This window comes from Anser anser (genome assembly GCF_964211835.1).
Source record: "Anser anser genome assembly, chromosome: 4".
NCBI lineage: Eukaryota > Metazoa > Chordata > Aves > Anseriformes > Anatidae > Anser > Anser anser.
In genome coordinates this window covers 35,314,729-35,326,390 of record NC_139724.1, presented here as the reverse complement: position 1 = coordinate 35,326,390, position 11,662 = coordinate 35,314,729, and the positions used below count along the sequence as shown (strand labels likewise).

Here is an 11,662-nt window from a genome sequence, read left to right as displayed (position 1 = left end):
GTGGTTAGCATGTTGGTCCTCCTTGTGCTTGCAGAAGAAAGCACTGGCATCTAAATAAGTTGAGGAACCAGATTCTTTCACTGTCAGGAAAGCAAATGGGATTCATATTTGTTCTGAAAACTGGGCTCAAGAAGTGGTCTAGACTCAGCTATTCATCTCTGTCAAAACCACATTTTCTGCATGAAGTCTGGCTTGCCACAACCTAGAGAATATGATAATTAAACAGGGCATTTTAAGAGCTTAAATGACTCCATTTTAGCCAACAGTTGAGGATGATTTTTTTTTTAAAGCTGTTTTAGTAGCTGAAGTAGTAGTAGTAGCTAAAGTGTTTATTTCTAGAACCGGGTAAATTACAAGAAGTTTCATCTGTTATAATTGATAGGTGAGCATAGTGAACTTTCTGATATGTAGAAGGCCTAATATTCTTAAATTTGTGGGAAATGAACTGACTGTATAGGGAGCGCCTGCATTTCCCTATCTGAGCTGTTTTCAGAATTGTGCTTTCCTTATTTCCCTTGTAAAGCAGCATCTTACCAGAAATATTGTGAGGATTCTTGAGGTGTGAATAACTTATGCGACTTAATGCATCATGCTTCCTGTTTGACAGAAAATATTGCAAGTGGCTTTGATGCTCCATCCCGTTTGTATCCTCTGTTGTATGGGAGTGTATTTTCCACCTAAAACTCAGAAGAATTAAATTTCGTTAGTACCAGACTGTGCTGCTTTTAGAGGAAAAGGAAAATCTTTTGTGTTCTTAATTTGGTGAGCTTCCACCCCTCAGTTATGAGGTATACTTCAAGTGTATCTTTGCAGTTTTAAGTCTCGCTTGTTTCAAGAATCTGATAGAAAGATAAACAAGACTGACTCAAAGCTGTCTCGTTTCCTGTGTCATGGTTTGAATCACTGAGTTGTCTACTTCAAACTAAATATTGGAAGAATGAATAAACAATAGGTGTCTCTTTATTTTCTTATGGCAGTTAAATATGTTTAAAAGGGGTACAGGAAGAGTTTTTTTCCACTGATCAGTAAATTCAAGTGGTATGCACATACGCCTTTCAAAATAAAAATGCAATATATCTCAGGGGATTCTAGTTCAGTCAAACAAGTGAAGATCAAAATAGTTTAAAAATAACTTCTGGATAGAGCTAGTAATTCTTCTGTTGAGAGAAATTAAATTTAAAGGTTCCTTGATCAAAGAATCCTTATTCTGAAATAAAATTGGAATTTGAGAGGTTTAGTTCAGAGCTCTTAAAACCTGAGATGCAAGTTATTGGAAGGTGCAGAATATACTGGATAAATACTACATACTTGCTTCCTAATTCCTCCCCCTTCAGTGGCCCAAGTCTTGGTCTCTTGACAAGAATGTAAGATTTGAAGATTTTTTTTTTTCTGAAGCTGAGACTTTTTCTGTAAATGTGCATCAGGAGCTCCCACTTCTTATATGACAGGATTCCACCCTCAGGGTGGAGTAGGAAGAATCTGCACAAGGGGTTTTGTGAAGGATACTTGTGTGTGCCCACAGCTGTTTCCAGTGTGTGCACGCATAGCCTCACACTTCTGGGATTTAGGCTTGTATCAGAGAACTGAGTTTGGGTTCAGCTGTGGCAATTTTGTAACAGACTGTTGAAGAAGAAAGAGAGGCTGGGAAAACAGAAAAGTTGAGTTCCCAGGAGACTTTCAAGGGATGTTCTCTATGCTATGCCCATCCAAGGGGAAGTCCAGACAAAATCTGGTAGGGAAGGGTGCCCCACATGAGCGCTCTCATCCTCAGCTGAAATGCATCGTACAGCCCTTCATTAAGTCTGCACCATCTACAGCTGCTGCCACAATGGCACTGCAGTATTCAAATGCTCCTATCACTTGTGCTAGCACCCAGGTCAGCCACTTTACTTTGCTTGAATACTGAGAAACTTGCTATCCATCAGCCGGATTGCCCACTTTTCACTGGGGTAGGTTTGTCTCTCATTAGTGTTGCTGTGCAGCTGTTTTGATTGAGAGCCAGATAGCTTCTGCCATATCTTGAGGTTTTGGTTTTGTGAGTGAAGTTTTGTGACGTCTCAGCCATTGTATTTGGTGTGTCAGAGGAGGAAAACACATCCTTGCTAGTCTGGTGCTACTCTCTGCAGGCAGCTCTGTGTGCTCAGATTTCTAGTGACTCTTTTTATTGTTGTTTTTGTTTTATGCTTGTTAAAGAAACATTATTCCTTGCACTTTTCCAGATAGAATGTGAAACAAGAACCAGATTTCTTTTGTCTTTAGGAAGAGTTTGTTGGAATATGAAGAGTTACTGGTAATTGTCACTGAAGAATGCTGGCATGCTCCAGGGAGTATTTCTGCATTCATGAGAAAAAACAGCAAATTCTGTTTCCACTGAGATATTCTTAGTTATTACTAACTGGTCTTTTACAAGCTCACCATCAAGAAGATAAGCAGAGTGGAAATCTTGTTGACAATGGGAATAAAGCCATTCCCAGTCCCATCCTTGACCTACCAGAATAGGCTGAGTCTTTATTTTAGCAGAGTTGACTGATGAACAATACCTAATCCAAATCCAGGACCTCATTTGTTGTCTGTGTTGGCCAAACGCCTGTTTTTTTTTTTCTTTTTTTCTGGGCACGTTCTCTTAGTGTATGGTGTTGGTTGACCTCTCAGATGCTGTGCTAGGTGGGGTTTTGGTCTGACCAAAGATGGATGTCATCATATAACAGTAGTGGCTGTTGTAATCCGTGTAATAACAGAGTGTAGAAGCTATTCAGATCACCTGAACTACAGTGCTTTTTTTCGTAAGCACTAAATGTCCATTTTTTTTAAAGCTTTCCTTAGCATAATCTGCATTTATGAACCCACTTAGCTGACTGTATTATTTGTGCCAGCTCTGAAAGTCTTAGGAATTTTCTGCAACAATAATGTTGTTCTTTCGGCACTTAAATGCATGTCAAAGAAGTAAGGTAAAACAGTTAATAGGGAACTCATTAATTACTTCTGTTGCAGAAATGGGCATTCACTAAAGACTTAGAAAGAATCTGAAGACAGAGTAAAACCTAATGTCATTCCTAGTTAACAAGGGGGAAGAGTGGGGAATACTGCAAGGGGGCCTTAGCTGAACTTGTGTGCAAACTTTCCTAAATCACCAGTATTAGCTAGGCTTCCATCTTTGCCTCATTTTCCTTGAATTCAGTGGGAGCTATGAATTAGTATATCTTCACATTTAGCGTTTTAGAGAGCTGTTTTAGTTTTCAATTGCAAAAATGACCTTTATTTCTGTTATAAGGCATGTTGTAGATGTGATAACAGTAAGCAAATAAGTGCTCTTATATGAACAGTCTGAGATATAAGTTTGAAAAACACTCTGTTAGGGCAGAGTTAGATAATTTCTGCTAGAGTAGTGTTAGGCTACTGAGAAGTATATACTTTTTTTTTTTTTTTACACTATTCAAACAAACAAAGACCTTCCTATTGGAATTCAGATTTCAGCTCAATAGTGGAAGCATTGGAAGACTAAGGCAAATAGATGCTTTGGGGCCCATCTGATGCAGCTTTCCCTTCAGAAAGAACTGCTTATAATAATAGAATGTTGTTTTTCCCTTCCCTCCAAGGTGATTGCCACTGTTAGGCCTAATTAGCTAAGACACTACCTTTTTTTCCTGCTTGTAGATAAATCTGTTTCTGTACTGGGATCAGGGAAGTACTTTCTTTTAAGAAAATACTCTGTAGAACATTGCATTTAGCTCCACCCGAAGTAAAGCATTCATTACTGTGTCAGTAGCTATAAAAAGTGTCAAGCTCATTCTGTGGAGGATGCCAGTTTGTCATCTTGAATCATGTCTTTTCAGCTTGGATTACTAACTAGCTCCATTACCTTCTTTGTCCTGCAGATGCTCCACTGTTTTTTTTCCTGTATTCAAAGTAGAGCATTGTGCTGGTGAACTAGAACGTGTGATTTCTTAAAATACATGAATTTACATGAGTTTTATCAGCGATAAGAGAAGCAACAGGTTCTTGACTGAAGCAGTTGTCTTTTGAAAATTTTGTGGAAATGTGAGTTTTAGTTTAGATAAACTCTGTAGGTAGTTATTGAAGGAGACTGTTTAGTGTCTTTTCAGGGAAAAAAAAAAAGAGCAGTCTGTAATTTTTAGAAAAGTCATTTCGGAGTTCATGTTCCAATTCTTTTCCTGTTTTATTTTTTTTCCTTTTTAACGACAAGCCTCTTGGAAACGTATTAAATAGTATGGAATTTGAATCCATTATCTTGAGTTGGCTGGATTTGTTCTAGTCTGCAAAGTGACAACACCTGCTTGCAATTAAATAAAGAAAAATAGATCTGCTGTTAAGGCTGCACGCTTGCTAAGGCTGCAGGTGTATTCCATTCCTGAAACGATCATATACTTGTCAGCTCTGTAATGCAAATACGCTGTAAATTTTGATAAGCAGAAGTTAACGGTGCTGAAAATACTTCTCAAGTCAGTCTAAAATCAACTTTGTAGTCCTTAGTGAGACAGACCTTCTCATCTGCGATATGTACTGATTTCTTATAAGGAGGCAGGGAGGGGAGCTGACCTGTTCCAGACAGCTTTATTTGTGCCACCTGCAGCAGTGGGAGTAGTGTACAGGCCAGGTGCTGTGCCCTGGCTTCCAAGAGGAGCGCTTGGAAACATGTTTTGCAACGGCATGAAAGAGTTGCATCCCGGTACTTCTCTCCTCCTACCTACCCAGATGTTTTTTAACATCGCATATTTATATATGGAGTTCACTGTGACCTTGGTGCTTTATTTTACACCACCAGCTTCGATCACTACTGCAGCATTTTACTCACTAGCTTAAAAAATAGAGGCTTGGCTGTCTGAGGGAGGTAGTCAACAGCATGTGGACCTTGGCAATACCCTTTATGTTTTGATAGGGAGGGTTGTTGCTTCTCAGGGGAGTGTTTATGACTTGCTGATGTTTGCTGGGATTCCCCTTTGGGTCTAAGGTTTAAAGAGGCTCTAATGCCACTTTTCTGAGCTTCCCGACGAAACTTGCTGTTATTCTTATGACAGTTGTTATAGAGATGCTGTGACACACTGGTGTTCTGATCATCTTTTAAAAGTCTTTGTTTTGGAGATGGGGAATTAAGGTACTCTGAGCAGTTGAATGCTTTTCTGGAATACCTAGTGAGCATAAAAATATATGATCAGATAAACTTGGGCAAATTATTAGCAGAATAGTTGAAGCAACGACTGTTCAGACACTTAAACATCTGTCAGCTTTAGTAGGTGCCCAAAATCTATCTTATTGCTGAGCTAAATCCATCGTCTTTGGCAAAAAGAACCATGGTAGGCACAGGAGCTGCATCCCAGCTGCTCCTGTGGAGGCTGTGCTCTGGGACAGGACTCTGATGGAAGAGGCAGGGCCTGCAGTTTAAAATGCCCCACGCTGCGTGCCTGGGATGCAGATGTGCACCTGGTATCCAGAGTGCACACACAAGTACCTCACTGGGAAAGGGGATGTTGGAACTGGGATGGATACCTTATGGGAGAGCTGTGGTTAGGTTTATGCTATTCTCAAATTCTTATTCTGAACAGGTGTTCTGGGCAATTTCTGGCAGGCAAACTGAATGTTATGTAGTTGTTTTTCCATACCTACTTGCACCTGTGGGCTGATGCTTCTTGTACGGATGTCTTCTACTCCTTCTGTTCTGTTTTTGTTTCCTCTCCTGGCTGTTCTTTTCCCTCCCATGTGTTTGCTCATCTTTCAAGATAAAAATTGAGAGAAGATACGCAGGTGCTCAGGAGCAATGTGGCAGTAACAGGCCAAGGCTGATTAAGTTGCTGAATCTGGGGATGTCCTCTGTGGGAAAGAAGCAGTAGTAGGGAAGAGTGATCTGCAGAGATGGAAAATCATAGTCTTATTAAACTGATGTTGGTTTCACTACTGTCCACACCTTTGAATAAATGTCGTGTTGCTGCTTGTTTTTGCCTCTTTAGCTTAGAGGAGGGGCAGGTGGGAGTTATCAGGTAGGTCAAGAGAGAAGAATTTGACCCTCCCAGCAGATCCGGTTATTAGTTTACCTTAATTCTTTGTAGCTTTTGTATATCCACTTGCTGCTTGGGACTCTGTGTCCTTGAAGAGGAAAAAATGTCTTGTTTAATTTGGCAAGGAAAATTGAGCAACCAGGACAAAACTGAGCAAGACTGTATTAGATCTGAGCCTTGGAGGAAGCTGTAGAATGTGCAGTGTCCAGGAGTACATCCTCAGTAAGTCTGTTGCTGGTAAGTGCTTTTTAGCATTGAAATTTGCACCTGTCCCCATTAAGCTGATGAATTGAGGGCTTAGAAGTGGTGAATGTATGAAGAGATTGAAGCTTGTAATGTTTCAACTTAAAAAAAACAAAACACCACCACCAACAAGAAAATACTGGACTGTAATATATCAAATCTCAAAAGGTGGATTCTCTTCCCAAGCAGAGGGAGAACACCTTACTTTTGTTTGTTGTAATGTGTGATTTTTGCCAGTCATTAGAAAAAGTTGCATGCTTTAAAAAAGATTTTTTTTCCAACTTACATATATTCAAGTGTTATTAATATTTTCAAAGTTGATAAGGAAACTAGTAACGGATTTAAATGAAAATGATTGCTTAGAAAATTTTGTTTTGTTTTTTTTTAAAGCTCCAGCTTGCAAAACAGGTGAAGGGAGCTTGTTGCCAGGTCACTGAGGACTCAAAGAAAAACTTTTTGAAATATAATTTTGGCAGTAGGTCATTGTTCTTAGAAATCTGTCATGTGACTGAGTTTGTAGCTTACGTGGATTAACAAACCAAACACTGTAGTTTCAGCCTTTGAAACACATTGGTGCTTTGAGAACAAAACTATAATTTGCATTGTGAACGCTGTTTTCCTGTTAAAATATCAGGTTGTGTGCTGTCTCTGTAGAAAAGGCCTGCTCTAACTGACAAGATGAATAACTGTTTTTCTAAAGCTTTGTCAGTTCAACTCATTTCTTGTCTGCAAGCCTTTCAGGAGCAAAGCTGACTATTTTCCAGTCTGCTTTTAAACGTTCCTGTTGTGTGGCAATATTACTGTACTGTTATTGTGTCTCACTTCTTTTTTTAATCCTACCTTTATACTTTTAGTAGTTTTAAATTTCTGTTGTGCCTCTTGACTGGCCGTTGAAGTGTTCCAGCAAATCCATCACTTCTGGTGAAAGACATAAAGCTACCTAGATGTATTGCATCCTTTGTAGCTTCTTTTACTTCTAATAACAGAAGTAAAAGAATCAGGTGCTAAAAAGAACCTGCAAACACTCTCCTGTCCCATGGCCACAACCTATTACAAAACATGTCTGTGTGTTTGCCAACACCTTTCGTGCTCTTCCTGTGAGGTTCTGCAGGGCTGCACCTGAGGGGGAAGGCAGTGCTTCTTAAGGGGCAGCATGAAAATGTATTTTGGGCACCTGTTTCCTTCCTCTTACAGAAGTCTTTAGCTATGTTTTATAGAGGTATGGGGCAAAGCTCCAGAAATCAGCTGAAGTTTTAATGTGGTTGCTTAAATGAACTAAGGAAATGCCTGGGTGACATCTTCGCATCTCATGTGTGGGAATGTTGTCCTCTGTTTAGGTGAACTTTGAGGGTAAAACTGACGGAGATGTGAACCTAGATATGCCAGGATACCATGATTTCAGGTGAGCTGAAATGCTTTGTCTGGCTTGGAAAGGCTCATCCATCCATTGCAAAGCCCAGGCACTTGAGGGCTGGTGGCTGTATTTCTGGGCAGTGCTCACGGAGTGTATCCTGCTCTGAGCGTATTCCTCGCTACTGGAAATGCCCTCACGGAGGGATAAGGTATAGTGACGAGCAGCTTGGAAGATCCCTGAGAAGGCTGTGTCCATATCTGGTCTAGTAATCACGATAGTTGACCTAGTGGAAAATAGGTTTTAGCATGTGTATTTAAGAAGCAGAACGCCTCTAAACCGCTCTTCTAGATGCAAATGTTAGTTTGAAAATGTAGCTTTGAGACTCAACAGAAATGCTTCTTTGTGTTAATTTATCTCGAAATTTTATTTCTGTTCCTGCCTCCATTAACTGCTTTCATATCTCAGTAATTGGAATGTGTCATTGGTATGAATTTATCTTTATTTACAGCAAATACTTCATATTTTGGTGTAACAAGATCTGTATTGTATATAGTGCTCTTTCTTTATCTCATTTATCTTATGTTTTTTTGTTTATTATCTCATTTATCTTTTTTTCTCTTCGTAGTGCAGACCAGGTAGTAGGCAGGAAACAAGTGAGTTGAATGAATGAAATAGTAGCGTGTTTTCATCCTGTCACACCATGCTGCTTCTTCTAACACCCAACAGTGTTGAGGCTTTTCATATACTTGAGTAATTTTTTGGTATGGACAAAAGAGCAATCCGTATCTAGACTTTGGGATCAATTTAGGCAAACTCTCCATCTTTTTTTCTTTCTGTCCATTGCTATTTAAGCTATTGCCTCAAATCTGGGCATGTTTATCTGTAAAATAGTTCACAAATTTTGAAATGCCATAGGGCGGTGTTGCATATCAGCCTGTTTTGCATTTTATGTAAGACTGCACCCACTGCTTTTTTTCTGTAGGCATTTGCATTGAGTGGTAGTTACAAACTTTTTTTCATCCTCTACAAGTAAATTAGCTTAAAATAGTTTCTGATAGGAGAATGTGCGGTATTCTCCTACAGTAATGTTTTAGACATCTCAGTATGGAGGGTATGGCACTATTTACTCAGAAGACAGCTGTTCTGTCCTTGCAGTGCAGATTGTTGAAGTGGGAATTTAAGTCAGCGGTTTGACAGCTCTAAGGTTTATAACATATAGTCAGTCACTTTTTTATAGGAAGTATCCATTTGTGAAGAAGAACTTGGACACGGCAATCTTGTTGCTGTGCTCTCTGGACAAAATGAAATGCTGTTCAGATTCGAAGTGTTACTGCAAAACTTGCTTCCATGAGAAAATACTTTGCTCATACTTCTTTTGTACATTGAAGTGTATACCAGGAAGATGGCTCTGATATCTTCTTGAAAATTATGTTGGCACTATTACTACCAATGCATTTTAGAATAAAATTAGAAAATACGAGGTCAGTTAAGAAAAGTAGCAGTTTTGGTTTGAGTGGAGCAAGTAACAGGACTGCACTGGTAACTGATCCCTTAGCTGCTTCTTTTCTCCCCCAACTTCTGTCTGTTACAGAGAAAATTTCTCCTAATGGAGCTTCTTACAGATTTGTAAGAAACATGTAACAATCAAACAAAGCCCCTTCTGACACACAGTGAAACAAATAAAACCCTCTGATGCTCCAAAAGCATCAAACATAACCCAAACATTACTGTCAAGATTTGTTTTAATTTCAGTCCTTATATAAATAAAACTTTCTTTATATGCTTTCTTGGTTCTGTTCTTATTTTAACAGCTATAACTTGTGTTTAGGATGTCGAAGGCTCACAAAAGGGATCAGATGTTTTTGATGTCTCAGATTTGAAAGTAAATCTTTTTGAGGAGAGTTATGTTTACACTTGTTTTGAGTAAGGATGCCGTTCTTCATCATCAGCTTTTTTTCTGCCGCCCTCTCCTGCAGTTTCTGTTTCAAATATGGAAAATTGCAGTATTTTAATAGTGGTCAGGAGCTGATCTCACATTTCACGAGAATGTTATTGAATGGCCGTATTGGAACATTGCTTCCTGGACACTATTATTAGTGTAGTAGCTGAGAGAGATGTGAGCAGCTGCCGAGTTTCAGTCGGAGTGCCTGGATGGGTGGCTCGGGGTGGCATTCCCCGAGTGACGAGCAGAGGCACTGGGGGAAGCCGGGAAGCAATGTTGCTCAGAAAATATCTCGTAGTTGCTCTGCAGCTTGTGATTCTCCCTTTTTCTCTCTTCCTTCTGTGAGGTCTTAGTTGGGTCACTTCTTAGATCTTGTCATAGCCTGCCAGAGTTTGCTGCCTCTCTCACCTCGTTTGATGTCTAGCTGCCTGTTCTGATGAAAATTTGTAGAGCAAATATATGTGAATGTTCAAATAATAGGGAAGAGAAGGATAGGTTCAATAGTGTGTTTTTTCACACAGGTTAGCATGGAGGCATGCTCGTGGTTCCTAAGAGTTTGTGTTAGAGCTGCTAGAACAGAGTAAAGGCTGAACCAATTTCTCTCTGAAGCCCTTGCTAAGCTTTGGAAGAGGTGCTTGTGGTTTTGTTTGTTTTTTAATATTTTTTCCTTTGCATCTCCCATTGCTTTTCTACTCTGTAATTTACTCTCATAGAGAGCAGGAACAGAATGAATGTGGTCTGCTAATGGCATACAGGGGAGAGGGGTGCCAGTTAGCAAGTTAATGATGAAACCTATAGGAATGTTGTTCCTAGGCTTTTCTTCTTTTCCCAGAGTAAACTGCCTTCTCTCCTAGTTGCATCCCTCCTTCACAAAACATCCAGGGTTGCCAGTGTCAGTTAAGTTTTTACCCACAGGAGAATAATTAGGGGGGAAAAAACAGGGCTTTTGGAGCTCTAAACGATACCAGATGGAATACATTGATGTCAATAAGCAGTAATGTCAGAGGACTGCCCATCAGTCCTGTACTTAGGAGGAGTGTGGTGGGTTTTCTCGCTCGTCTTTCTGAAGTTACTTGCTTAGTCACAGTTGCTTCCCCTCCAGAGAGGGACCCATTATAATGCTCTCTAGTGCAGTTTTCTTCAGCCTTCGTAAGTTGAAGGATCGTGTAACCTTTTTCAGAGAAAGAAAAATCCATACTGTTTCGGAGAACGTTGCCATGTTGCTCTGATAGCTCCCATTTATTGACTGCTATTGAGTGAATTTCAATGTTTTGTTTCCCTCCCAAGTTCTTTGCTTAAACCTGTTGGTTTTGTGTTCTGTCAGTCACTTCACAAACTGTCTTTTGATGTTCTCTGGACTACTGTTCCTTTCTCCATCAAAGCCCACAGGGATGCTTTCGTGGTACTTGCAGTATAGGAAGTTGAAAATTCCTTGTTGTCAATAAAGGGTTCATTTTTTGTTTGTTTCCTTAACTTATGTCATTTGTCTGTGTTTTAATGTTTTTCAGTCTTTTAGATTCCAGTAGGATATAAAGTTATTGCAAGTGGATAGTTAATATGATGGGGAGAATTGAGAGTTGTTGCTTTTATGTATGCGCATACTGTTAGTGATTAAGGTTCTTCCCTTCTATATGAATTCCTGATTTGTCCTGTAATCGTGCGTTGACCAGCTTGGTCTGATCGGGGGTTCTTGACAGCAAGAATGTTCTTAGGGTAGCCACTAGAAAAAAACAGCAGACAGCTGTGTGCAGGAAATGTCAGCAGGAACATTGAAGGCAAGCTTGCTTGCTTAAGATCAGCCCAGTCCCAACCCATTTTAAACTCTTAGTAATGATTTCCAGTGTTCTGTTGGTAGCATTGTTTCTTCTGTCATGTAAAGCATGTGCAATTTAAAATGAGTGCGAGAGTAGTTTTCAATAAACAAACAAAACTCTTCACCTATGTAGGACTTTGAAGTGCGTAAAGCGTTTTAGATGCTGGTCTTTCAGCATCCTGCCAAGTAGGTTGGGCTGCTCGGTCTGTTTACAGACGAGTGAGGTGAGAGACCAACTGATTAGATAAGGCTGCACACCAAGTCTATTGGAGTTGGTAATTAGGAGGCCCTGACGTTTA

General features: G+C 39.8%; 1 protein-coding gene across 3 annotated transcripts in view; it reads left to right on the top strand.

Annotated features, from left to right (window-relative positions):
- Positions 1 to 11,662, top strand: part of ARHGAP10 (Rho GTPase activating protein 10) — a 144,170-nt gene that overhangs the window by 2,452 nt on the left and 130,056 nt on the right. Inside the window, exon 1 of one of the 3 annotated variants that reach the window (XM_083833630.1) lies at positions 2,027 to 6,248. The exons of 1 other annotated variant lie outside the window; for it this stretch is intronic. In XM_083833630.1, coding sequence (XP_083689756.1) covers positions 6,206 to 6,248 — 43 coding nt within the window. In that variant the 5' untranslated portion in view covers positions 2,027 to 6,205. Of the gene's footprint in view, positions 1 to 2,026; positions 6,249 to 7,631; positions 7,657 to 11,662 lie in introns of those variants that run through there. One more of the 3 variants, XM_083833631.1, reaches the window with a different exon arrangement.